The sequence below is a fragment of the Talpa occidentalis genome, unplaced genomic scaffold (genome assembly GCF_014898055.3).
Source record: "Talpa occidentalis isolate TD23 unplaced genomic scaffold, MPIMG_talOcc4v2.1 talOcc4.3, whole genome shotgun sequence".
In the NCBI taxonomy this organism is placed as follows: domain Eukaryota; kingdom Metazoa; phylum Chordata; class Mammalia; order Eulipotyphla; family Talpidae; genus Talpa; species Talpa occidentalis.
In genome coordinates this window covers 104,397,554-104,423,296 of record NW_023603184.1, presented here as the reverse complement: position 1 = coordinate 104,423,296, position 25,743 = coordinate 104,397,554, and the positions used below count along the sequence as shown (strand labels likewise).

Here is a 25,743-nt window from a genome sequence, read left to right as displayed (position 1 = left end):
TAAAGTTTTGGTTTTCTTTTTTTAGCTTAGTGGAAAGTTTTTTTGAAAGCAAATCCTTATACTTGTTTTCAAAATCAAAATTTGTAGAAACTAAAAGTACTAATAGAATTTATCCTACCAGCTATATAAAAGGCATAAAGTAGAAACCGTTCTTTTTTCCTTCTCTTTTTTCATCATCATAAGCTACAGCTGCTGGACCATAGCTCTGAGGCATATAGTAAGGGAGGGGCAAGGTGAGGGATCAAAATGGAAGGGAAGAGCACAAGGGACTGTGGTGATGGATCACGGATGCTATGGTGGTGGGAGAACTAAGGAGACGACAACTGAGACATCAAATACTGTCCAAAAATGAACAATGATAGAAGAAAATTAATTAATAAATAAAAAAGATATATTGCTTGGGTCATAATTCTTTCATGAGGGGAGTGAAGTGAAATAGGAAAAGTCACTGAACTTAGTTATCAGCTTCATAATGTCTAGTACTTAGTTTAAAAAAAGCCAACAATGCTAATTGTCTGGGCTGGCAGAAACAGAAGTGTTCTCTACTCCAGATCCAAGCATTTTTTAGTACTGAAATTGGAAAATGATGGAGTACTTGATCTTTGTAAGATATTTTTGCATTTTAAAACAGTGGACTATAGAATAGTTTACGTTTTTTGGCAGAAATTGAAATGGGTCAAGTATGTCTGGAGAGGTTATAAAATGTTCAAGTCCTCTAGCCACCACCCACCCCAGCCCTGTTGATGGAGTATTAAGTGGGGGGGGGGGTTACTCTCTCAGTGCTTTTCTTTCCTTAAAAATGGCCTCCTTAAATTTTTATTTTCAGACTTGAATTCCTATGGACCAGTAAAGAAACAGCAGAAAATAGGAATTCTCCTGTTCCAGAGGAAATAAAAATGACTTGTCAACAATTTATCCACTATCATCGTGACCTCTGTATCCAGAATATTGTCAAGGAAAGAAGGTAGGTATACATTCCAGATAATTATATCTGGATGATTAATTTTGGTTTGTAATAGGCTAAGTAAAGTGGTGTGACTAAATGATTGCTATTTCAATTACACATATACATGTAAAAGTTAAAATAGCTTTGGGTCAGTTTATAGTTTAAGAAACAGCATTAAAAGAGCCATGTCATTTTGATATTTATTTTTTTAAATGTAATATAACTTCTGATTTTATATAAAATTTTAAAACTTTAGTTTTGAGTGGAAAAAATATAAAATATTAAGTTACTTTATGTTGGCCATTAATAACTCACTGAACTTTGAGATACATTGGATTTAGAGGCGATTTTATGTTCATGTCTCCTAGTAGTATATTATTTCATATCACTAATGTAATGTCAAGAAAATGAAATAAAATTTCTGTCCCTTAATTAATTCTGCTGCTGCTTACTTTTCACCTCAAGTCCTAATTCTCAGTCTGTGACATCTTAATTATTTTGCTAATTCTTAAGGTATGGAGTATGCAGTACGAAGTGAAAAAGTAAATGTATTAGTGCTAGAATTTTTTGGCTGTTGTTAAAAGAGAGGGAAAAAACCATAAAGAACCAAAAATTTTCATAACTGAAAATTTAAAAATTTATGATTATCATTGAAGATGCTTTGTTTACAAATATTCTGTCACTATATTTCATCATAACCAGAAGATAGTCTGGTATAGCTATTGGCATGGGGACTAACATTAAGACTCAACTTCTGGATCTGTTACTTCTTAGCTGTATGACACTGCAATTTCAAGTCTCTAAACTTTCATTTTGCTCTTTAAAATACCTGGCTGTCAGTGTTTGATAAAAATCTATTTAACGGACCTGGAAATGGTGAACTTTGAAGAAAAGTTAGTTTCCCACCCTTCTAAGACAAACACAATTATTATCAAAGTACCGCCTATGGATTGTTTCAACAATTTACAACTGCTTTTTAAAATTAAAAAAAGGGAGCCCCAAGTCAGCTCACCGGGTCCACTGTGATTGCTGATTATGAGAAGGTGAGCTTCTGTCATCTGCAGGGCTGCCAGGTCCCAGGCGGCTAAGTGGACACTGCTGGCAGTAGTACTGCTCTGCAGCCTGTAGTGTCACATTCACTGCCGCTCTTTACACCTCCATGAGCTGTGATTTTAGCTGCCTGATCAGTCATCAGGAAACAATCATTCTGTTAGTGTCTGGGATAGAAAGTGTTGCGTTATGACTCAACACATAAAAAGAAGATTCAGACATAGGTTGTAATATTCAGGTTTTTGTTGAAAGTGATGTTTGTAGTAGCAAAGCATAAATTATTTTATTACTAAGTGAAATTACTGGTGTTAAAATATTGTGATTTTATATACTAGAGAAAAGCTGTCATATATATTAACTTCTCGTCTAATTTTTGTATGAAACTAATGTATATTCATTTGTGATTAAATGTTTTAATATTTTTCTTATCTATTTCTTGTTCCATCTTGATTTCACCTCATTTTTCCTATTGTCAAGCTCTTCAGGTTTTACAGCTTGACTGATGCTTGTGGACAGATTCAGGATTGCATGCATGTGTGAAAATACACAGCATTTCTTTTTGTATTTCTTCCCCGTGTTTGTTTATTCATACACTAGGTGCCCCACATTTGCATTAGGAATGCAAATTTTAAACAATCAAGAAGTAGATTCATAATCTGGGTACATTTAAAAAGGCAGATTTTACTTATTCTTTCCTGGCTTCCAACTGCAGCAAATTCCTAAAAAACATACCAGAAAGATTATTTTGGCTGCTGATGATAAGAAGGCTACTTTTAGACACATTAATAAGCTGAAAATAAATCATTTGAGTAGCTTAGTAAAAATAGTCACTTTTTTTTTTTTTTTTTTTTTTTAATATTTATTTATTTATTTATACAAGCACTGGGCATAGTCAGAGGGAGGGTGAGAGAATTCACCAGAGCCAGAGCAGGAAGCAGAGCAGGCAGAAGGACCGAAGTACACTGCTGAGGGGAGCAGCGGGCGGCAGGAGAGGTCTGCGCACCATGTGGGACCCTCCTCCGGTGGCTGGGGAGCAGCCGGGTATCGAACTGGCGCTGCAGAGGCTGCGGGCAGCTTCGCAACCCAGCGCTCAACCGCTGCGCCACCGGGGAGGCCCAAAATAGTCACTTCTTAAGAACTTGTAAAAAGTATTATTTAATGTTCCTGAGACAATATAATTGAATATCACTTTAAAAATATATAATATTTGGCTATCTATAGCCATAAAAGCTATGGTACTGTAAAAATGCTTGTCAATGGATTTACATTGTCTAAGATTTTTTTTTGCTATTTTTTAAGCATTTCTGTTTTCACAAGCATTATTGGCACATCTTTTCTGTTGTGGGCCTTTCTAGATGAGGTGACAACAAGCCCTTTATATTCAGAACAGTTTCATTCCTGCCATACTTTTAACTGTCATGCTGTCTTTCCTTGTCTCCTATTTTTTTCCTTGATTATCCTCTGTCATGCAGTGCTGATACCAGATTTACAGAACATATGGGTGAATCATTCCTTTGACATACAGGTGTGGTGCAAAGACTTCTGCTGGGACCTTCTGTGGCTGTGATCTGGTGAACTGGCTAATTGAAGTTGGCCTTGCCTCCGACCGTGGTGAAGCTGTCATATATGGAGATAGACTGATGCAAGGGGGAGTCATCCAACATATCACCAATGAATATGAATTTCGGGATGAGTACTTGTTTTACAGATTCCTTCAAAAGAGTCCTGAACGGAGTCCTCCTGTTGTTCATGCAAACTCTCCCCAGCAAGAAAGATATAAAGATATTGAGCATTCATATCCATCTCCTAAGACCTAAATTATGAAGGAAAGAAACACATAGGGAATCTTATTCTAGCCCTAGATCTGTTACATCTCAATCTCTCTGAGCCTCAGTCACCTCTTCTATAAAATTTGATGTGTTTCCACCCCATGATAACACTACGTGACTTTATATTATGTAACTGACTTAGCAAAAAAGAGAAAACTGAACCACAATTTAAAGTTCTGATAATGAATATAATTACTGTTAATTAATTACGCCAAGATATTGAAACATTTCTTCCAACAATTTTTCGCAATAATTTTAAAACCAACATCCAATTTCTTTTTACTTTAAATTGCCAAATTTGGGTAGATGTCCTGCTGGTTGGAATGGATCTTAAATTATGATAGCATTTGCACTTATTGATGGCACCTCCTAAAGAATTTTAATGATCCTAATAAGAAGCCTTATTATTCTATTTTTCTCATTTCCTTGACAAAAAGCACTCATTAAAAACTTGAAGCACTATTTTTAAAACTCATCTTTTCTTGCTTTTCTATCCAAAGTACTAATCTGTGCCATTAAAAGAATAAGAACCTCCATAAATATTACTGTCTGCAAATCCATCAACTAAAGTATAGTCCAATCTTTAACTTTTGAACTACGGATAATTTGAACAGATACATTTAAATTTTATCAATAAAATTATTGCCATGTGATGTATCATTTCTGATGTTTGTACAAAGTATCATAGTGCAAAGATAACCCTATTAATGTATTCCCTGCAATTAAAAAGAAAAATACTCATGTATAAAAATCTATAAACTTGAATATTACTAAATATTGCCCTCATAAATTTTATCTTTAATAAGCTAAAAAGAGATTTATATGACCTTTGAAACTTCGTTTAACTACTAGGTGTCCGTGATGACTTAACTTATTTAAAACATGTTTCAAATATTTGTCTCATTTTTAGTGTCTCATATGTATAAACCATTTAGAAAATAATTTATAGTTAGGTGATTCCCCTTTTAATGCAAAAAAAAAAAAAAACTTGCATGGAAACCTACTTCACTTAACAAGCAAATTACACTTTAGTGTATACAATTAACTTATACCAATTTTAAGTTACAATTAGAGAATGGGGATGTTTTTCAGGAGAACTGTCTTGCTATTAAATTTTTTTAATATGAACACTTTGTAACTGAATTCTCAGGAGTAAGGATAAAGCATAAAACATAACTGCTGTACCAGATTTTTATGGCTACAGCAATTGAGATATTAATTCACACGCATGCAGGCAACTCAAACTCAAGTGGAAAATTTGTTTTGTTTGTGAACAAGTCATACCACACGTTATTTGCATGATAGGAATCTGCAGCATCTTTTTCCTTGGAAGACACTAAAAGAAAATCCTGGATCAGAATGATCTGCAGTTTCAGATAATAAAGGTTTTTAAGATGTTTTAGAATGAAGGATATGCGAATTTTATTATATAAAAATATTTGTAACTTTTACTCCACACTGACAAGGTTCTCAATAAAATACCTATTTTAACTTGCATTGCCAACATCTTTTCTTTGAGTAATCTGAATAATACATAAGAATTTTTATGAGCTTTTTTTCCTATAAAATTTAAATGTTTTCTTAAAGGAATCTCCTGAAATTATGGTACCTAGCCCTATTATGCACTTAGAAACACTTATTAATGAGTCAAAATTAATGGAGTCCTTTTCATACATTTCATAATTCTTAATATGCAGGGGCCACTGCTAGGAAGATAATACAACTGTAATTAAAAACAATGAGTCTTTGTTCTCAGTGAGTTATTCCATGCCTGGCTTGTGTTTCAAGGTCAGTACAGTATTTTTAGTGTAAAGTATGCTTAAGGTTTTAAGAATAATGATTAATATCATTAAGGTCCTAAAAGCATGCAAAGTATAAAAGTATTGTTTTATGTTTTCTTTGCAGAATACACCTTTTAGTATTTGCCCCTTCATAACTAATATCATGTAAGATATTAAATAACTTTAAACCATTTGACTATATAGCTAGTCAAATGATGAATGAAGGCTGAAAACACAGGTCAGAAATACCACTTTTTCAGGAAAAGACAGGATGATAAATTTTTGAAACTAGTGTAATGGCTTGAAATAATTACAAAGAGAAAACATTTTATTCTTTAGAACCTGTTTTTGGCAGATTTTCTAAGTAGGAAGTAAATTTCCAAGGTTTTAGGCTGCATAATTATTTCGCAAAATTTTTGGTTGAGGATTAATATATAAATTGATTTTCATCAATGATCAAACTTTCTCAGTTTATTAGATTATTCCCTTAATTTATTACATAATGGTAAATCACATTATTTATGGGATAACCCAAAGAAGTTTAATTTCAGCTACTGTATTTTTTTATACTTAACACACAAATGAAATTTAAGAGAGCCTTAAATTTTCTGGGAGTTTTAGACTCACCAATAAGAAAATAACCAGATTTAAAAAATGTGCTGAAGCTATGAACACCCAAGGAAGTATATGAAAAAATGTCCACATCATATGTCAAGGAACTGGAAATCATTATCTCCCTATTAGAATGGTCATCATCCAGAATTATGACAAGACCAAATGCTGGGAAGGATGTGGAGCAACAAAACTTTTATTCATTGCTAGTGGGACTACAAAATGGTACAGCTACTCTGGGACACAATTTGGCAGTTTCTTACAAAATTAAACATACTTTTTTTTTTTAAAGATTTTATTTATTTATGCATACAAGAGCTGGGGTACAGGCCAGAGGTGTGGGGGATACAGGCCAGAGACAGAGTGGGGAACAGAACAGGCAGGCTGACTGAAATACACTGCTGAGGGGAGTAGCAGGTGAGTCAGGAGAGGTCTGCTGCACCATGTGGGTAGCTCACTGGGGATGGAACTCGTTTTGCAGTGGCTGCGGATAGCTTCACAGGTTGCGTCTTAACCCCTTGCGCCACAAGGGAGGCCCCAAAACTAAACATAGTCTTACCATACTGTACAGCAATTGTGTTTCTGGGCATTTTTCCAAAAAAGCTGAAAACAACACAACAACCTGCACACAGATGTTTAAAGTACTTTATCCATAATTGTCAAACCTTGGAAGCAACTAAGATGTCCTTCAATAGGTGAATGGATCAATAAACTGTGGTACATCCAGACAACAGAACACTACTAGCACTAAAAAGAAATGACCTATCAAGCCGTGAAAAGACACAGAAAACCTTAAGTGCGTATTACTAGGAAATTAAAAAGCCAGTATAAAAAGGCTACATATTATAAGATTCCAACTCTATGATACTCTGGAAAGGACAAATCTATGGAGATGGTGGGAAAAAACAAAACAAAACAAAAAAAAAAACAGTGGTTGCTAGGAGTTAAGGGGAAAGAAGGGTAAAAAGAGGACTTTTAGGACAATGAAATTGTTCTCTATATTATGATTGTGTATACATGTCATTATACTTTATCCAGACACACAGAATATGTAATCTAGAACCTTATATTCTCTGGACTTTGGGTTATCACATGTCAACGTAGGTTCATCAATTGTAACAAATGTAACTCTGGTATGGGCTGTTGATAGCAGAAGAGGCTATGTGTGTGTGGATGCAGTGAGTATATATGGGAACTCTGCTCAACTCTGCTTTCTGCTAAATTGTGCTTTAAACCTGAAACTGCTTTAAGAAATTAAATGTGTTTTTTTTTTAATTTAGGAGGGAGATTCATTGTCAGGTATAAATTTTTAATCACTCTGGCTATAGTGACTAACAATGGAGATAAAGAAAAAAGGGTGCAGAACAACACTTAACTGCAGTGGTCTAGTGCGAGATGTTATTAGTCCAGTCTAGAATGGTGTCAAAGAAGACAGTGAAATGATGCTGGCTCCAGAGAGAATTAAGATTCATGTATGTATCCCTGGATAAATCAATGAACAGCTTATACTTAGTTCCCTCATATAAAAAAGGTGAGATCTTAATCCCATTTCCTAATCTCCCAGATAAGCGCTTCAAAAAAAATACTAACATAAGTGAGCCTTTAAATTAAATTAAGGACAATGGCATAATATGTCAGATAATTTTAGTTTAGTTAAAAGCTCATAGGTCGGCTAAGTCGGATAAAGATCATGTCTGTGCTAATAAAAGTGCATTCACAGAATAATACATTGTAATAAAACAATGTATAAATCTAGAAAATTTTGGTAAAGCAGGTTATTATTTGCCTAAACCACAAAACACTTACCACTTGTGACTATTTTCCATTACTAAAGATAAGTTTTCAGTCTTGTAATTTAAAAGCTTATTTGAAGATACTACATAATTATAATAAACATGAACTCTTACATTATTTTGATGTTCCATACTTTATGCAGAATTGAATAATTATTAAAATTTTCAAAAACAGGTATTATGGCTAAAGAAACAAAACCCTGTTGTTACCTGTAGAAACTGGCTATTCCATTATATATGTGTCCATTACAATGTCATTTTCTTTCTCAATATTTCAACAAGCAGTAGTAGTATTGAAGATTATCAGTTGAATGCCATTAAAGAATAATCAGATCTGTTCAAACTAAGTATGTTATTTACCAAAGTGACAGATTCTGACTTTGGGGAAATTGCTGGCCACTTATATGATCATTAAGAACTAACATTAGACTTATAAATTCTAATTTCATCTTTTACAGATTTAGGAAAGAGATTAACAATTTTATCCACATCAACATGCTTGTTGTGAAGGATTGATTCCATCTCTTCAAATAGTTCTTTCTCCAGTTTCTTTATGTTGTCCAGGATTGTTTTGGCTTTTTCCTGAACAATTAAAAAAATAAAAATAAACACATACACACACACAAATGTAACCAAATTCCAATGCCCTCTAAAGACAAGATGTGTTCACTCTGATTTCTATTTCAGATTCTGTTCCTTTCCTCTTGATCTTTAGATAAAAAAGAATGAATATTCTTTGGGAAAAATCATTGCCCTTCACCACCCCTGACTTGACAGCTGCAAGATCAGTTCTCCAGACACATGGAAGCCCAAAAAGGCCAAACATCTAAAATCATATAAAAGCCATAGCACCACCTGCTTGAAAGGTAGGAGTTCAAATCACTAAGTTACAGCTACAGAGATAAAAAAAAAATCCTGCACCCAGAGTTCAAACTATACTGCAAAGCTATAGTAATCAAAACAGTATAGCATTGTAAAAACAGACACAGAGACCAATGGAATAAAACTGAGAGCCCAGAAAGAAACCCATACTTATACAGTTAGTCTATGATAAAAGAGCCAAGAATATACATTGGAGAAAGGAAAGTCTCCTCAACAAATGGTATGGGGAAAACTGGACAACCACATGCAAACGAAGGGCACTAGACCACGATCTCATATGAGATACAAAAGTTAATACAAAATGGATTAAAGACTTAGAAGTAAAACCTGAAACCATAAAAATACACGGGCTAAAACACTATTAGAACATTCCATGACACTGGTACAAAGGATGTCTTTGGGGACTTAAATAAGGGAAACAAAAGCAAAACAAACAAATGGGACTACATCAAACTAAAAAAACTTCTGCACAGCAAAGAAACTATTGTTAAAACAAAGATACTACTGAATGGGAGAAAGTATTTGTAAATCATCTGATAAGGGGCTAGAAGCCAAGATCTACAAAGAACTTACTCAACTCAATGACCAAAAAAAAAAAAAATCAATCCAAAAAAAGGGCAGAAGAGCTAACTAAGTACTTCTTCAAAGAAGACATACAGATGGCCGACAGGTACATGAAAAAAAAGTCAACATCACTTATTAGGGAAATACAACTCAAAACCACAATCAGATACCATCTCATACCTGAGAATGGCCCATATCAAAAAGACCAGAGACAACAATTGTTGGTGATGATGGAGAGAAAAAGGAAACCTCATACACTGTTGGTGGGAATGTAGATTGGTCCAACCCCTATGAAAAACAGTTTGTGGAGATTTCTCAAAATATTAAAAATAGATCTGCCATATGATACAGCAATTCCACATCTACTGAAAATGAAAAAAAGCACTAACTGAAAGAGATATGTGCACTCCTGCGTTCACTGCAGCTCTTTACAATAGTGTTGTTTAAGGAAGTAACTAAGTGCCCAAGGACAAAAGAGTGGACTAAGTGGTATATATACACAATGAAATACTATATAGCTATAAAAAAAGATGAGTCTTGCCATTTGTGGCAACATAGATGGAATTGGAGAGGGTTATGCTAAATGAAACAAATCAGGAGGGGGCCTCCTCGGGGCACAAGGGGTTAAGCACCACACTATGAGGCAATCCGCAGCCTCTGCAGCACGAGTTAGATCCCCGGCTGGCCAGGGAGCAACCCACATGGCGCAGCAGACCTCTCCTGACTCGCCCGCTGCTCCCCTCAGCAGTGATTTCAGTCAGTCTGCCTATTCTGTTCCCCACTTTGTCTCTGGTGAATCCTCTCATCCCCGCATCTCTGGCCTGTCCCCCAGCTCTTGTATGCATAAATAAATCTTTTTAAAAAAAAGTGAAAAAAAAAATGGCTCCAGATGAAGGAGGAATAATATTAAGAATTCATAGCAAATAGGAGGTTTGGACAGAGCTATTATTCTTTATGAATAAGCAAGATGGACAGCGAGGGGAAGCAAGACAACTATGCAAACACACTACAGATATGTAGTATATATGTGTAGGAACATTAACACAAAAATAATGAAAATGTGTATGTCTTTTTTTTAAAAAAAGATTTATTTATTTATGCATACAAGAACTGGGGTATAGGCCAGAGGTGTGGGGGTGGGGCAAGAGAATCACCCGAGACAGAGTGGGGAGCAGAACAGGCAGACTGACTAAAGTACACTGCTGAGGGGAGCAGCGGGCGAGTCAGGAGAGGTCTGCTGCGCCCTGTGGGTTGCTCCCTGGCTGGCCATGGATCGAACTTGTGCTGCAGTGACTGTGGACAGCTTCATAGGTTGTCTCTTAACCCCTTGTGCCACCAGGGAGGCCCAAAATGTTTATGTCTTGATGAAGTAAAATTACAGGCAATAAAAGTGAGGAGATTCAAAACTCCTTGGTTGGCAAACTTGAGACAGGTCATACTGCATGTGAATTATACCTCAATAAAGATGTTTTTATTTTGTTTATTTTTAAATCAGGAGTTGGTAGAAACAGGTGAGAAAATATATTAAATAGCCTACTGTTTTCTTCATTATAGGTATCAATTGACGGTTCTGTGAAAAGTCTTTATGTAGCCTTTCTAGAAGACTTGAGAGGTATGAATACTACAGAAGTATTTGTCTATCCATCTATTAGATATGTACCATAAAAATACACCTGCTGGTTTTGGAGATGAGATTTGGTGCATGCTGATCTTCTAAAATGCTTACATTTAAAAATACTAAGTATTGGTCATTTTTAATTAAAATAAATCTGAGACTATATGATTAAAAACATTATGTGAGAGAACAGGTTAAATGCCCTTTAGTAATTTTTGGTGCAGGATAGATACTTAAACTCTCTTAGCATTGGATTCTTTATCAAAAATGAGGATAATAATAGTATTTACCTCATAAAGTGACTGCGAAGATAAAATATTCCATGTAAGATTAAATAAATATTCCATGCTTGGTACAGAATAGTTCTCAATAAATGCTTGTTATTGTTATTATGTTTAATATACTAAATTTCTCCAAAACATTCACTGTACATTATTAACCATTATTCTTAATGAAAGGCCAAAAATAACATAGTTCTACATTAGTCTGAGCATCTAAACTTTAAAATCCATTTTTACATGAAGGAGAGAGAAAGCTGGAATTTCAACATTCAAAGTATGAATTTAATCACATTTTAAATTATAATGATTAATCATGTAACAAACACTATACTATAATCCTACCTCATTATTATCTATTACTTCCAATGCCTGTTGATGTACTTGGTAGAGTGGGTGTCTTCTGTCAGGCTTATTCTTACAATGTGGCTTCTTTTTAACTGGCTCATCAAGTTCAAATATTGGTGAACTGGTATCCAATAGTTGTGAAATATTTGGCACAAATATGAAAGGCTTAAAAACAGATCTAAAAGAAAAAGTCTTTATTAAATTAGCTGATGGGGATATAAAAAATACTTGGTATTATTTGAAATCAACTATGATTCCCTCCAGTTAGGAATTTCTATTAATTTGTTATATATCAATTTGTTCCTATCACACTAGTTATACTCATGCCTGCTCTCCCTGGTACAGTGAGATCTCCTTCTGAGGTAGGCAGCCATGGTTTCTTTAGCTTTATATTCCCATGGACACTTGGGCCTAGTGCATCTGAACATAGCAGGCTATGTTTTTGTATCTCCAAGATACAGAAGTTGTATCTACAAGTAATTGTCATAATTGTGTAACAAAAATTTAGCCTGACAAAAATCAGCAGACTAATGATTCTACCCTAATCCCAGTCCCTTGCTGTTATTATATTTTGTGACTTTACCTTTCAGGATCAGGCGTTCCTGTAAAGAAGTGAACACAAGGAAGGCAGGGATCTTGAGGCAACACAGAAACCATGCTTGCAGTAGTAAGGAACTCTCCCTCCATATTAACCCCACTAGGTTTATCACGGAGAATTTCCATCATTGTTTCGAAAGTTATACTTCCTAGGAAAACAATTTTAAACACCATCATATTGGTATCCTGTAAATACAAACTCCTTTCTCTATTGATTATATAGAATATGATATTGATCTAGGCATAAATTAGAGATTTATCATAAGTGTAATTAAACTCATTCCATTGTTACAGGAAGATTTTTTTTAATACAAAATATGCAGTCTCAAAAACCATTAAAACAAGCAGAATCTGTATAAAACTCCCAAAGAAGAAATCAATAATGCGAAAGTATACTCAATCTCACTGCCATTACAAAAATTTTAAGATGTATTTAGTTAGCAATAATTGACACTATTAATAACTATTATCTATCTATTCCAAGAACCACACATTCAAGAAAATACTGTGCTTCGTTTTCAATATTATATAGCTATTCCTTGCAAAATGACAATTATTTTTTCCTGTAATAATTTCTGTGCTTGAAATTAATACTCTTACATTTAAATATGAATTATAATCTGGGTGGGAATAAAGGAAACAAAGAACGTTATTAGTTTATAGATGCATAATTCTACAGGACTACTTTCAGAGTTTACATGTAAAGAAAATAGATGACATTATATTCTGTTTTCTGCATTTATTTGTAAACTTGGTTTTTAAGGAGTTTTTTGAGAAAAACAAAAAAATTTGTTTAACAAATTTTAACAAGCACAATATGTTTATGGGCACAGATAGCATCAGAATGCCACAGAATCCCATTATTTGGAAAGAAATTCCACCAGAAAATTTAAAGAACCAGTTATACTTTCAGAGAAGTACCAAAACCTCTCTCTATATATACAATACACACACACACACACACACACAGAGTATTTTCCTATTCTTACATACCTATGATAAAGTTTAATTTATAAATAGGCACAGTGAGGGATTAACAATGACATAAAACAATTAAAACAATATACTGTAATAAAAGTTATGTGAATGTGTTTATGTGAATGTGTTCTCAATCTTTGTCTCTCTCCCCTCCTCCCTTTCTTAAAATAACTTATTGTACCTAATATTTTCAGACTTCAGTGGATCACAGATAACTGAAATTGCTAAAAGCAAAATCTCAGGTAAGGGTTGACTACTGTAATATGCTTTCCATTTATTACATACATCAATCTCTTTTTTCCCTGAAGTAGTATTAATTTCTTTATAATGGTAATGAACACAATGGACACACACTGTAACATATAGTTTTTTTAAAAAAACCATATAATTCTTGCCATCAGATATCTTCAGAAACTTTATATGGAGATGTTGACATATTACATTAAAATCAGTTCCCCCCCAAAATTGTAATTTAACACAGTTAATAACAAGTATTAGATTCCTCCTCTTCCAAAGCCCTACCACAATGACAGTGGAGGAGTAAAAAATTAGGTAACTCACGAAGATAAAGAGAACTTGTAAAGCAAGAATTTCCCCCATTCTCATGATACATGAGAATAACTAAAAGAAAACAGTTTACAGCAAGATTGTACCAAAATTGTAGTTTTGTGGCATTTCAATTTAAAATAAAATTGGCATTCATATAAAACAATCTAATGTTCTCACGCTCTGTTAATCATGCAAGCTACCAATATGTTAATAGCAAATTTTCAGTTTCTCTATAATATTGCTATAACTTCAAATTCAAGAAAAATTATAGATAACGTTACAGGAGCAATCTTTCTGTTAATGTTGATAAAATGCAGAAAGAAAAAAAAAGATTTACCTAAAAACAACACTTAATAAGAAAACTAAACAATAAAGCAAAAGCATACATCCCACACCTATCTATTGGGTATATAGCTTTAATGCCTAGTGAGAATTGTAAAATGATTCAAATCTAAATTCCTATAAATGGTAAGTTTTAATGAAAACAATGTCAGAACCGTAACACTGTGATAATACATGTATTATAAAAATGTTTTCTGTATTCAAAACCTGTAATTCTCAAAATGAAAGAAGGATTTACATGATCACTTGAGTAGGACATCTGTAAGTAATCCACTAGCAAGCATTGAATAAGTACTGAGACTGCAGTGGCAGGGTTCACTAAAATGAATGCAAAACACAGGGTGCAATTTCATCGCAATTTAAACTAGTTATTTAAAATACATGAGTGAATATAGATACAATTTGGATATACATGCAGCACAGTTAATAGCTATCAGGTAGGGATAGTTGGAAAGGAGAGAGGTAGGTTCTTTCATCTAGAAAAATCATAGGAAAAAATTAATCATAATATACTAGTAGACAATTTTCTATGAAAGTATTAGAAATACATTTATTCTTTTGGCAAAGCACAGAAAGCTGGATGAACTGTACTTCACACTTGAGGAAAAATGTTTCATGTCAGATGCACCTATAACTATGATCAGTATGCATTTCAAATCTAGGATTTAGCTATTTTGCTGTTAAATGTAACAGAATTATTATTCAGTGGATAATTAATTTATAATTTTTATATCTGTTTTTCTTCCCTTTTCCTAATTATTCTAAACCTCAGGATCCTTTACATTTTCCGCTCCACTTTATATATGTGGTGGTGCTCTATTTAAAGAATAATTACTAATTTTATGTCCTCAGTTTTAAATTTATTGCCACAAAAAAAGCACACAACAATGCACTTTGTTAAACTCATCTTTAGGGGCCTTCCTGGTGGCCTAAGGGTTTTCTAAGCACTATTACCACTAAGGCCTGAGTTCAATCTCCAGCCAGGAAGCTAACCTATGTATGGTGCAGCAGACCTCTCCTGCCTCACCTGCTGCTCCCCTCAGTAGTGTATTTCAGTAAATCTGCCTGTTCTGCTCCCCACTGTCTCTCATGAATCCTCTCACCCCTACCCCCTACCTCTGGCCTATAGCTCTTGTATGCATAAATAAAAATAAATCTTCAAAAATATATATTAGTGGGCCTCCTGGGTGGTGCAGAGGTTGAGCGTCGCTGCGAAGCTGTCTGCAGCCTCTGCAGGGCCGGTTCGATTCCTGGCCAGCCAGGGAGAACCCCACATGGCGCAGCAGACCTCTTCTGCCTTGCTGGCTGCTCCCCTCAGCAGTGTCTTAGCTCCGTCTGCCTGTTCTGCTCCCCGCTCTGGCTCTGGTGAATTCTCTCACCCTCCCGCGCTTCTGCCCTGTACCCCAGTTCTTGTATAAAATAAATAAATCTTTAAAAAAGAAAGTATTAGTAAGGATTGCAACTCTGACATGCAAAAAGAATAATTACGCTCTCACAACTATACAACTCTTCACTCATCTTCAAAAATACCTTACTATGTCACAATAAATAGGTTTTAATAAAACTATATCTTACTAAGAATAATTCCTTAAAAAAGTTATCATACCCACAAATTATCTAGCAAACATATAATCTTTCATTCTGATATTATTTAAATAATAAAATTACCTTTGTGTTTATTCAGAAGCGTATAACCTTCACAGTATCTACCTGGTGAAATCATCATTTTGGCTGTGTCAACGTAAGAGTAAGTTGCTGCAAAATCAAACTCCTTTTTGCCATCCCACCAACCTTTCTGCTTAGCATAGTTTCTCATTTCTGGATGTTCCCGATCAATTTTGGTTGTTATGGAAAGCTGATTAGAAATATTACGAACTCCCTCTGTTTTCAAAGAACAGGGAAAAACAGAAGAAAAGTTGATTAATCATTATTTGAATGTAGATATACATGTCTACATTTTGTACCATGTGACTCTATTACATATTCAAAAAAGATAAACAAATTTTTAAATAAACATTTTTAACTTTGAGATAATTATAGATTCACATGCAGCTGTAACAAGTAATAGAGAGATCCTATGTACTCTTTACCCAGTTTCCCCCAATGGTAACATCTTGTATAATATCACAAGCAAATACTGATATTGAGATGTAGAATACTTCCATCACCACAAGGCTCATTTATGTTGTCCTTTTAGAGTCACACCCAATTCCCCGCCCCCCCTCCATTAACCCCAGGTAACCAGTAGTCTGCTATTTATTTCTACAACTGTCATTTCAAGAATATTGGAATGGAATGGAATGATACAGTATTTATCTTTTTGGCTTTTTCATTCAGTGTAATTCTCTAAATATTCATTCAGGTAATTATATGTATCAATAGTTCATTCCTTTTTACTGCTGAATAGTATTACATGGTATAGATTATTATAGTTTTTTTAACCATTTATCAGTTAAACGATGTTTGGGTTGTTTCCAGGTTTTGGCAATCATGGCAAAAGCTGCTATGAATATTCATATACTTTTTTTTTGTGTTAATATACGTTTTTACTTCTCCAGGATAAACAAGATTTCAATTGTGCAGTTGTGTGTTTAGCTTTCTATAAGACTGCCAAATGTTATCCAGAGTGATGGTAAATTCTCATTAGCAATGTATCAGTGATCCAGTCTCCACATTCTTACTAACATTTGGTGGTGTCATTTTTATTTTAGCCATTCTGATAACAGTATATTGATAATTCACGGTGGTTTTATATTTCCCTAACAGTTAATAATGCTGAACATCATTTCATGTGATTTTTTGACAATTGACATTCCTTTAAATGAAATGTTTCTACATTTCCTATGCCCCTTTCTCTAATGGGATTTTTTTTTTTTTAACTGTTGAGTTTCAACAGTTCTCTATATATTCTAGGTATTAGTCTTATATAAATTACTTTTAAAAATAGACATGAGTAAGTGTAGAACACAAACATAAAGCTTCCAAAAATATTATGGCACTAAATTATCAACAAAATTTTCAATTAAAATATAAAATAGAAGAAACAATAAAAGTCTATTCTAAAGAATTCATAATAAATGAAATAGATCATGTTAAATAAAAATTGCTAATGTTTTAAAAGATTTAGGATGACAGTCTACCAGGAAGAAATCATTAAATTACCTTAATAAAGTCACACTTGAGATATTCTTACTACAAAAACTAGACTTAAGTAATGACAGAATCAAAGATAGTGAATAGGGGTTTTCCATCTACTATTTACATCTTGGGTCCATTTATTAATACAAAAAGAAATAACTGAATAGTTAATCTGCAACTGGATAATTAAACCCAATGAAGGTATTTGCTTCTACAATAAGGTAATATTTATATTTCTAAAGTAAGAATTCTGTTACCTTTATTTTGTATTATTATTAGACCCAGAAAGACTTTTTAGGTCTTAGAAATGACATTGTAATCCTGCACTTTTTTTTTTTAAGGTGTTCATTTTGTATAGTTAGATGAAGCTATCTTTTTCAACTGAATATCTTTATTCGTTTCTCTCTTCCAATTGGCACATTTAATAAAAAATAGTTAGGTCAGTTGTCACAATAATTGAAAGTCTAAATAGTTTAAATTCAATTTTATGTATTAAAAAACATACATGCAAAATATAGCATGTGTGTAAGAACTGGCAGTGACCTATTTTGAAAACAAAAACAAAAAACATACAAATACTCCAAAGTTCAAGGGTATCTTCAAAAAGCCCTTCTAAAATTCTTCAGCTCACAGTAACTTTTCCTTCCTCTGTATGTTCACAGTGTATCATTCACGCACGATTTAATATTATCACATGTGTATCTTATCTCCAGGAGATTCACAAAGCAGTGCACAAGAACATGATCATGACTGACCACAAAGCTGTACCCTAATGAAAGGACAATGAACTGAGAGTCAGGATGGAAAGATTTAAATTCTAAGTCTTTCACTCAGTGCCTCCAGTACATTACTTCACATCTGTGGATTTCCTCACTTGAAAACAGAGGCAAAGCAACCATGAAAAAAATAAATACAAAACATTCCAAAATTTAAATTATTTTCTTTTACTCAATGATATCAAATTTTTTATCAAACTTGACTGCATCAATATATTCTTTCTAACCACTAGCCCACAGACCATATCCCCTTCCTTCTTCCCAACCCTACTCCCCTTTCTGCAATTCCATACCTATACATGATAAAATTTAAGAGTTCAGCCCAAAGTAAAGAGGAATAAGCAGTAAGAATTTATGAAAATGTGAAAAAAGTACCATCAAAGTCAAAAGTTGCTGCACAGAAAATAGTTTATTCATGTTCATATGTATCAAATAGATGCCACTTTTTTTTTTTCCAAGACAGCTCTTTATAGAGCTCTTTCACTGTATGTTCTTTGAACTGTTTTCATTTTCCCTTCATTGCACTGGATTATAAATCTTGAGAAAACATTAAATGCAATGTCTACAATTAAGGAGGTATTTTATTCATTATAAAACATATTAAAATGTGAAAAATTGCCCATACCTTGTACTTTTTCTGCCGCCCAGTACTTTCCTGCAGTCTCCAGAATCCAGGCTTCATGCCTATCAGCTATCAGGAAACTGTTGTGATAGCTAAATAGCAATGTACCCTCTGCACAATTTCCACCCTGGCCATATTTTTCTAATAAGTCAACAATGACATCGAGGGCTTTTTCTGCTGTATCAGCTCTTTCAAGACCAAGTCTAAAATACAAATGTTTAAGTTCTCAAGTTAAAATAAATTTTCATTATTTTTCTTAAATAATTTCATGTACACGAGATTTTATGATTATATTCAAGGGGAAAAATACAAACAAACTTCAAGTTAACAAATAAATTGTATCCCAATTGCTTAACTCTTCTGAAGTAAGTTTGTTTTTGGAATCAAATAAATCCATGTTTATATTCCAACTTGGTAAAATTATTAACATGTTATTTTATTTCTGAAATTCAGATATCTAATGTGTTAAGTGAGTATAAAAATATATATACCCTATGAGGTTACTGTGCGAGTTGGTTATGGTATGATAAAGTACAATAGGACCTCCAATGAATAATTTTGAACTACTTTCCCTTTTCCCAATTAATAAAACTTGAGTCTTAAAAATGCATGCTTCTAGTTTTACACAAACCAAAGTATCAAAGTCCAAAAATGAAAAAAAAGGGAGAATAAAACATGAAAGTGTTACATCAAAATTCAAAATTTAGACAAGTTCTATAGTACAAAAATATAATGTAAAATGACCTGACAAGGTCCATGCCCAGCAGTGCCTCTTCATCACAAACTTCCTCTCTTCCCCACACAGCTTCATTCCCAATGCAAACTCCATGTTCATTGGCTCCCATTTCTGCCCCCCACAACCAAGCTGGGCGACTAAGAACAACAGCATATGTTTCAGGAACTTGATCAATTTCTATGTAAGTACACTGTAAGAAAGTCATAGCAACAACAATAAAACTAAAAAAAGAAAAGTTATCAAAGTCCAGAATCTTAAAAATCAATGAGAAGATATGACCATTATGAAAGAGATTAATGAAGTATAAATTGAAATTTTCAATAATGAAACCAGATTCAGAATTTATTCATTCTGAAGCATTTATTCAACATTTGCTGAGCATCTCCTACTACAAAGCACTCCACTAAGAGATAGGTTAGTTACACAAATGAATCAGATACAGAAATTGCTTTCAAGAAACTAAGACATGTACATCAACTAATATACAACAAAATACAAAATTGAAGGGCAGTGAAAAGTGAAAGCGAGGTGGCAATGGATGCTCAGAAGAGAAACAGTTTCTAGGTGTGAAATCTTGAAAAATACATCTAATATTTGCTATTAAATATCAAAAAATATGTAATACCAATAAAAGCATAATAAACTTATACATTAAAGTCCATCTTAAAAGGATTTTTAAGTGAAAATTTTAAAGGCTCCTTTAATATGAATACTACCAAATACTTGCATAAAATGCATGCTCGTGATCACTTTGCCTGATAAATCTTTTTTGATAAAAGTGTTATTCCCAGAGTCTGGAATGACTTTTCCTATCCTGCATTAATCAGAATTCCTTTTGTCCATCAGACTTTAGCTGAAATCCCAATTTCTAATGAAGTCTTCCTTGATCCTAAGTCTGAATTGTTCCTTCTCCACTGCTGTCACAGCTTGCTGCTCTATTTAAATTTAGCATTGAAGCCGTCCTACTTTATAATGGGGTTAGTTGCATACACATAATATTCCCTTAACTAGACTCTGAACTCCTAGAAGAAAGTCCTAGTCTTGTCACCAGATTTTAAATCCTTTGTCCTATTTAATATGCACATATATCTCAAGAATTCAAATATTTAATCAAATAACAATCATTACTGTTATTTCAGCTTCCTCCAAATTATTGATAAAAGACTAGAAGTTCAGTTTTGACTCAAATTAATTTTCAAATTTAAATTATTGAATTTCTACCTTCTATAGCTTCTGCCAAACAGCTAGCTAATGATAAAAATAACTTTATGATATTTAAAAAAACACTGCTAGCAAGACTTGTATTTCACCTACCTTAAGATGTTCTCTAGGGTTGTTGTGAACTGCAGCAGGAAAATAAACTATCTCTTGTACTTCATCGAAGAGTCTATCGGAATTTTTCCCAAAAATAATCCTATTACCAACTGTGGCTGGAGGCAGTGCCACAAAAGTGTCACAGGAATGAGGTTCCATTTTTTTAAAGCTAAAAATCACACCGAAGATTCAAAATAGAAAGAGAAAAACATTTTTAAGTACATATAAAACCAAGTTTTAATTGCTGACCAAGAAATATGATTGCCATTGCTAATAAAGTATGTTCATTAAAGTTTTAAACTCTACATACAGTGCTGTAGTATAAAAATCATTACTTGGGAGTGAGTCTACTAGTAATATGAGTAAGAAAATGGCAATTATAAGTATCTTTTTCTAGTCTATAGGTCATATTTACCTGCTATTGTATTTTTCTGCTGAAGTCTTCCCTGAATCACCTTTCACTATTTTCATATCTGGGGATTCCTTTACATTTCTTACTATTGTAAAGATCATATTCTACTATATTCATATACACATATTAATCCTTTACTAGACAGTGAGATCTTTAAGTGTTGGGAATAAATCTTTGTATTCTCATCTCTGAAATTTATCTTACAGGAAAGTCCCTATACTATGTACTCAGTGGCCTTTGAGCTAGAGAATAATACACAAAAATTATAATATCAGTATGTCTAAAATTCGAAATAGTCACTGAATCAGACAAATGCAAAAAATGTCAAAATTCCAAATTGTTGATTTCCAGGAGGAAGCTTCCTACGGAAATTTCCGTATATAACTTGTAAATCCTTACCGTAAATTTAGTATCAAATTACATCTTCATTTGTAAGTTGGAAAACTTTAAATTTTAAGATTCAATTTTAGAAGAGCACTACAGTGTTTCAAACTTTTCCTTTTGCTGCCAGAAGTCACTGTTTTATATAATTTTCTTCTTTATTTTATAAAGCCCATACCTTGGACTGTCTTTACACAGGCTAAATAAGTACCAATAATCTAAAAAAACAAATTTTAAATCTAATAAATGTTCCGTCAAAAAGAAAATAAGAAAGAACTGCAGTGTGAAGCTCCTGAAAGTTTTTCTCTTTTTCTCAGTGATGGAAAGAGAGGTCAAAATGGCATCTGTTTTTCCCTGTGTCCCGAATCCAGGGTTTGTTCCATCACTCATAACCTTGGCAAGCTACGTTCCCTGCCTCATCGGTATGTATCTCATGGGGTTATTATGAGATTTTAGTAAGTCAATATCTAACGCACTGTGCAGTGCCTGGCACAGTAACTAAATTGAAAATTTATTATTTGTCATCAGAGTAAATCTCTTACAAAAGGCACATTCTTGACATCACACGCGCACACACACACCCGCGACAGACTTGGTCGGCGGGTCCCTACAGAAGCTGCAGCCACTTCCATTCAAATCTCTGGAGCCTCCAGACCTAGCAAGTGGCAATAAATGATGAGGCTAAGTGGGGTCCAAGCGGAAGCTCAGGAAACACGTGGCCTAGTTGGGAAGACTCCCTAGCCCATGAGGAGGGGCGGTCTCGAGAGCCGTTACTCACTTCTATGTGTGTGAAGCGTTTTTTAACTGGGCCAGGCGCCATCCATAGTCTTCGCCATACACAGAGTGATTCTATTTTATACGCTTTGGTTCATACTAAAACGCTTTCAGAAACACAACTTCGTTTCATCCTCACAAACATACTACAGTTTGGGCAAGAATTACTATTTTCATAACACAGGTGGAAAATTGGGGTAGAAATACTTATGTAACTCGTGTTAGAGTTAACAGAAAATAGTGTCTCCTTGGTGGCGCAAGGGGTTAAACACCGCACTATGAAGCAGTCCACAGCCTCTGCAGCACGGGTTCGATCCCCAGCAGCCAGGGAACAACCCACATGGCGCAGCAGACCTCTCCTGACTCGCCTGCTGCTCCACTCAGCAGTGTATTTCAGTGGATCTGCCTGCTCTGTCTCTGCGAATCCTCTCACCCTCCACAATTCTGGCTTGTTCCCCAGCTCTTGTACGCATAAATAAATAAATCTTGAAAAAAAAAATAGCGTTCACTGAGAATAAAGGTCTCGAATTTCCAGCTTCTTTCGCAGAAGCGCCGTGGCGGCTCCGCGCTCTGCACCCCCAGCAGCGGCGCTCCGAGCGCAGCCGGCGCCGCCGCAGTCTTTTCAATTCCTGCCACAACTACGCCCATTCCACCGCGGGGAACACCCCTCACCTGGCCACGGAGGTAGTCAAGTGAAAAGGGTTGACGAAGGAGGCGCGCCAAACATGGCGCTGGCGTCCGGAAGCCGCCACCTTTGACCCCGGAAGTTCCCGCCCCGCGGAGGCTCAGTTCCGGTTAGGCGGTAGGGTTTATTTACGTTGCTCCCAGACCTAGCCCCTGACTTTCCCAGCTTAGGCTCCAAAATGGGGAAATCCTTCGCCAATTTCATGTGCAAGAAGGACTTTCATCCCGCCTCCAAATCCAATATCAAAAAAGTGAGTAAGTAAGGGGAGCTCGGGCGGGTCCCGGCCCTGACTCCTGAGTTCTCAGGGGCTTCCTGAGGTGAGAGCGGCGGTTTCTCTAGGATGCTAGGGACAGTCGCCTCTTTTTCCAGGCCTAAAACTCGGGGGCTTTTGCCCTTTCTTCGCCCCGAGACAGTCGCTGATAAAGATGGCCTTCGAGGTTTATTCTACCTCATCCAAAAAATGGGCGGCTCCCTTAGCCTCTGTGTGCGGTACCATGTAAATCTATAACGTGTGAAGACCTCATTATTTCTCTCAGCAGATACTGATTTTTTTTTTCTTTCCTGAGCCCCAGAATCACGGCTTCAGAACTCTACTATCATTGCAAAAACGACCTCCTATTTATTTAACATCTTAAAAGAAAAATTGACCCCTTTCGTCCTCTTTTTTAATCCCATCCCATCATACAGTACCTGTTTAATGGCCTTGATGAAGTTTTCAGTAAACAATTATGTGTCTGCTAGGTGCGGTTACAGAAAAGTGCTGAATGGTGTAGCAGTGGAAAGCAGAATAAAGTGGGAAGAATATGACCTTTGGATTCAGACCTGGAGTCTAGTTATTGCACACTTTTAGCCCTGAGGTCTTGTACAAAATGTTAATATTCCTGCTCCTCAGTCTCCTATAAATTAAGAATGATCAGTGTCGGTTTGCCTTGACTTGTGAAATTGTTACGAAGACTGTAGAAGATGGTGTAGGTAAAGAATTTAAAACAAAATACCACTTAGCACTGTGTCCATTCAAGGAGGAAGTGATCAATAAACTGTTAATTGCCCTTACACACATACTTATTCATACCCTGCTCCTAAATAGAGGTACTCCCCAGCATTTTCATCTTTGGCTTACATCTTGCTTACTGTATGTGCTTTCCAGTGCAGTCACATTGATTTCATGGGTTTAACTACGTCCCCTCTTTATGACTATCAAATCTGCAATTCGAGATCTCTCCCCCAGCTCAAGGCACCTCAAAATAACTGTATGCTAGACAACTTATTCTTGATGTCCTGCAGGCATCTCCAACACAACAAATCTGAAATGAAACTTATCTTTCATCCTAAATCTGCTTTCTAGCTTATGTTAGTAGGAAATACGGGTAGTGATACAATCCTTCATCCAGACACCCAAGTCAGAAATTAATTAACTGGTCTTAATTAACTTCTACCTTCATCTTTAACCTAGACTGTTACTCTTACCTACAAGGCTTTTTCTACCTTTAGTCTTGTCCTCTCTTCAAATTCATTCTCTACATGTCCATCAGATAATATTTTGTATTTAACACCTTGATTGAGATATAATTCGTATACTATACAATTACCCACTCAAAGTGTACAATTCTTGTTTTTTTAGTATAATTGCAGATTTGTGTAGTCATCACCACAAAGCGTATTCCTCCCTCCCCCCATAACAAAACTCCTGTCTGTTTGCAGTCACTCCCCATTTGTCTTTAATCATTGCTCCATTAATCTGCTGTTTTTGTAAATTTGCCCATTCTGCACATTTCATATAAATGAAATCCTCTGGTCTTTTGTGACTAGCTTTTTTTGCTTAGCATAATGTCTTCAAAGTTTATCTGTATTTTAGAATCATCAGTATATCATCCCTTTTTATTGTTTAATAATTCCATTGCAGTATGTTTTATTTATCCTTCACCAGTTGATGAATATATGGCTTGTTTCCAAATAGTTTCTTTAAAGCACAACTCTGATTTCTTCCAGCGCCTTTTTAAAATACTATAGAATTAAGTCCAAGTAATCTGGATCCAGTTTATTTTTACTTTATCATCCCCTCCTGCTGTTCTTCTTCCTCATATTTTAATACTCTAGTAATATCAAAATACTTGCTTTCTATTTTACACCTTTGGATCTTTTCCTGAGTTCCCACTGCCAGTAGTATCTTGCCCTGTGAGTTTAGTTACATAATTAAAAATTAAATGACTTCAAAAAACCAAAACTTCTTTTCCTTTATTATATCCTTCCTCCCTGTCCCCTAAAGTTAATCCTTGTCTTATTCTATTTCTTTACCTTCTACATGTTTCTGTTCTCCAAAAACCAAACCTCACTGTTATTATTTATGTGCACAGTTTGCATCTTTATTATAAAATAATTTTAACATATAGAAAAGTCAATATGGTTTTCTATTAGCAGATTTCTAAGCATTTTAAAGGCAAGAATGTGTTTGTTACTTCTTATTCCAATCCATGATAAGTACTTAATATGTATTTAAACTATTGAGTTTTTGAAATTTGTAAAATAACTTCATAAAATCAAAAGATTTAAATTGATGGCATGTATTCTTGTAGAAATAATGTTATTCATTACAATGTTGTTGTTAATGTTATTCCACCAAGCAACAATACATTATATTTATCTGTTGCACTCTTTGCCTTTTGAACTACACTGAAAACTCCAAACATGTGCCTTTTACTGCCTATCCCAAGTATAGGTTTTTAAGTCAGTGGAAGAAGCTT

The 25,743-nt window shown here is 34.6% G+C and overlaps 3 protein-coding genes across 7 annotated transcripts in view; 2 read left to right on the top strand and 1 right to left on the bottom strand.

Moving 5' to 3' along the window:
• GPR155 (G protein-coupled receptor 155) overlaps positions 1-5,316 on the top strand; it is a 41,670-nt gene extending 36,354 nt beyond the window's left edge. For all 4 annotated transcript variants that reach the window (XM_037523568.2, XM_037523570.2, XM_037523569.2 and 1 more), the window contains 2 exons: positions 827-964; positions 3,522-5,316. In XM_037523568.2, the coding sequence (XP_037379465.1) occupies positions 827-964; positions 3,522-3,813 (430 nt within the window). In that variant the 3' untranslated portion in view covers positions 3,814-5,316. The remainder of the gene's footprint in view (positions 1-826; positions 965-3,521) is intronic.
• Positions 5,317-6,391: 1,075 nt separating this feature from the next.
• SCRN3 (secernin 3) lies at positions 6,392-23,069 on the bottom strand. 2 transcript variants are annotated; one of them, XM_037523564.2, is made up of 8 exons: positions 22,990-23,069; positions 20,751-20,919; positions 19,445-19,626; positions 18,704-18,903; positions 15,833-16,045; positions 12,282-12,444; positions 11,696-11,876; positions 6,393-8,593 (listed from the first exon to the last, which is right to left on the bottom strand). In XM_037523564.2, the coding sequence occupies exons 2-8, from the start codon at positions 20,907-20,909 to the stop codon at positions 8,423-8,425; spliced, it is 1,269 nt and encodes a 422-aa protein (XP_037379461.1). In that variant the 5' UTR covers positions 20,910-20,919; positions 22,990-23,069; the 3' UTR covers positions 6,393-8,422. The 2 variants fall into 2 exon arrangements, with proteins under 2 accessions (XP_037379462.1, XP_037379461.1); XM_037523565.2 differs by lacking the exon at positions 22,990-23,069 and having other exon boundaries at positions 6,392-8,593; positions 19,445-19,573; positions 20,751-20,781.
• Positions 23,070-23,107: 38 nt separating this feature from the next.
• CIR1 (corepressor interacting with RBPJ, CIR1) overlaps positions 23,108-25,743 on the top strand; it is a 30,744-nt gene continuing 28,108 nt past the window's right edge. The window contains exon 1 of the mRNA XM_037523566.2: positions 23,108-23,252. Coding sequence (XP_037379463.1) covers positions 23,181-23,252 — 72 coding nt within the window. The 5' untranslated portion in view covers positions 23,108-23,180. The remainder of the gene's footprint in view (positions 23,253-25,743) is intronic.